This window comes from Buceros rhinoceros, unplaced genomic scaffold (assembly GCF_000710305.1).
Source record: "Buceros rhinoceros silvestris isolate BGI_N320 unplaced genomic scaffold, ASM71030v1 scaffold42659, whole genome shotgun sequence".
Classification (NCBI taxonomy): domain Eukaryota; kingdom Metazoa; phylum Chordata; class Aves; order Bucerotiformes; family Bucerotidae; genus Buceros; species Buceros rhinoceros.
This window is the reverse complement of record NW_010434030.1, coordinates 1,169-2,331: the sequence shown is the minus strand read 5'-3', so window position 1 is coordinate 2,331 and position 1,163 is coordinate 1,169. Positions and strand designations below refer to the sequence as shown.

Here is a 1,163-nt window from a genome sequence, read left to right as displayed (position 1 = left end):
CGGGATGAAGTGAGGGGAGGCATACAAAATAAAATCTTCACATGGTTCTTTCAAAGATGGGGAAAATGTGATTTTCTGTGTACTGCTTGTCTGCTGCCTGACAGTGGTTGTAATTGTATAAAAGATGTTGGGCAGAAATTTGTGTAGTGTTTTTTCTCTTTATCTTTGATTTCACTTTAAAATTTTCAGAAATCTTTCTTGATACTGCTTTGATTATGAGAACTTACTCACTTTGAGTTTTCATCTTCTCTTCTTTTTTATCCCTCTCCTTCTTTCCACAGGATGAATTTCACCCGTTCATTGAGGCACTTCTTCCACATGTCCGTGCAATTGCCTATACTTGGTTCAACCTTCAGGCTCGAAAACGCAAGTACTTTAAAAAACATGAGAAACGAATGTCAAAGGATGAGGAAAGAGCAGTCAAGGATGAGCTACTTAGTGAAAAGCCTGAAATTAAACAGAAGTGGGCATCCAGGCTCCTGGCCAAGCTGCGCAAAGATATTCGCCAAGAGTTCCGGGAGGATTTTGTGCTCACGGTGACTGGGAAGAAGCACCCATGCTGTGTATTGTCCAATCCTGACCAGAAGGGTAAGATTAGGAGAATCGACTGCCTACGACAGGCTGACAAAGTCTGGCGTCTGGATCTTGTCATGGTGATCCTGTTCAAAGGCATCCCCTTGGAAAGTACGGATGGAGAGCGGCTCATGAAATCCCCACATTGCACAAATCCAGCACTTTGCGTCCAGCCACATCACATAACAGTATCAGTCAAGGAGCTTGATTTGTTTTTGGCATACTACGTGCAGGAGCAAGGTAGGAAGCAGATTGTCATGTCTATGTTGGTATGTCAAAACTCTGATTCCAAGTAGCCCTGTTTCCCCCATGGGCTCGCTTCCAGTGAAACATTTTTCTGTGGTCTATAGACTTAATGTGGATACGTATCCATATGTAAATCAGCATGTATATGTATATACTTACATACACACACATTCCTACAGACCTGTGTGAATGACACATATGTTTGACATACGTGCCTTGTTCTCTTTCAGGAGAGAGTAGGGCTGCTTTAATTATGCTGAAGTTTCCTTTTTTTGTTGTCAAAATGTGGCAGTATATTTTGCAGTTTTTCCAGTTGTGACTTCTGAAAACCATCTTCTTGTTTT

General features: G+C 41.7%; 1 protein-coding gene across 1 annotated transcript; it reads left to right on the top strand.

The window, feature by feature from the left end:
- Positions 1–237: 237 nt before the first annotated feature.
- Positions 238–813, top strand: LOC104500628 (nuclear factor 1 B-type; the record flags this gene model as incomplete). The annotated part of the gene is made up of 1 exon (XM_010144307.1): positions 238–813. A coding segment is annotated over one exon (576 nt), but the record flags the coding sequence as incomplete, so codon positions are not given.
- Positions 814–1,163: the final 350 nt, after the last annotated feature.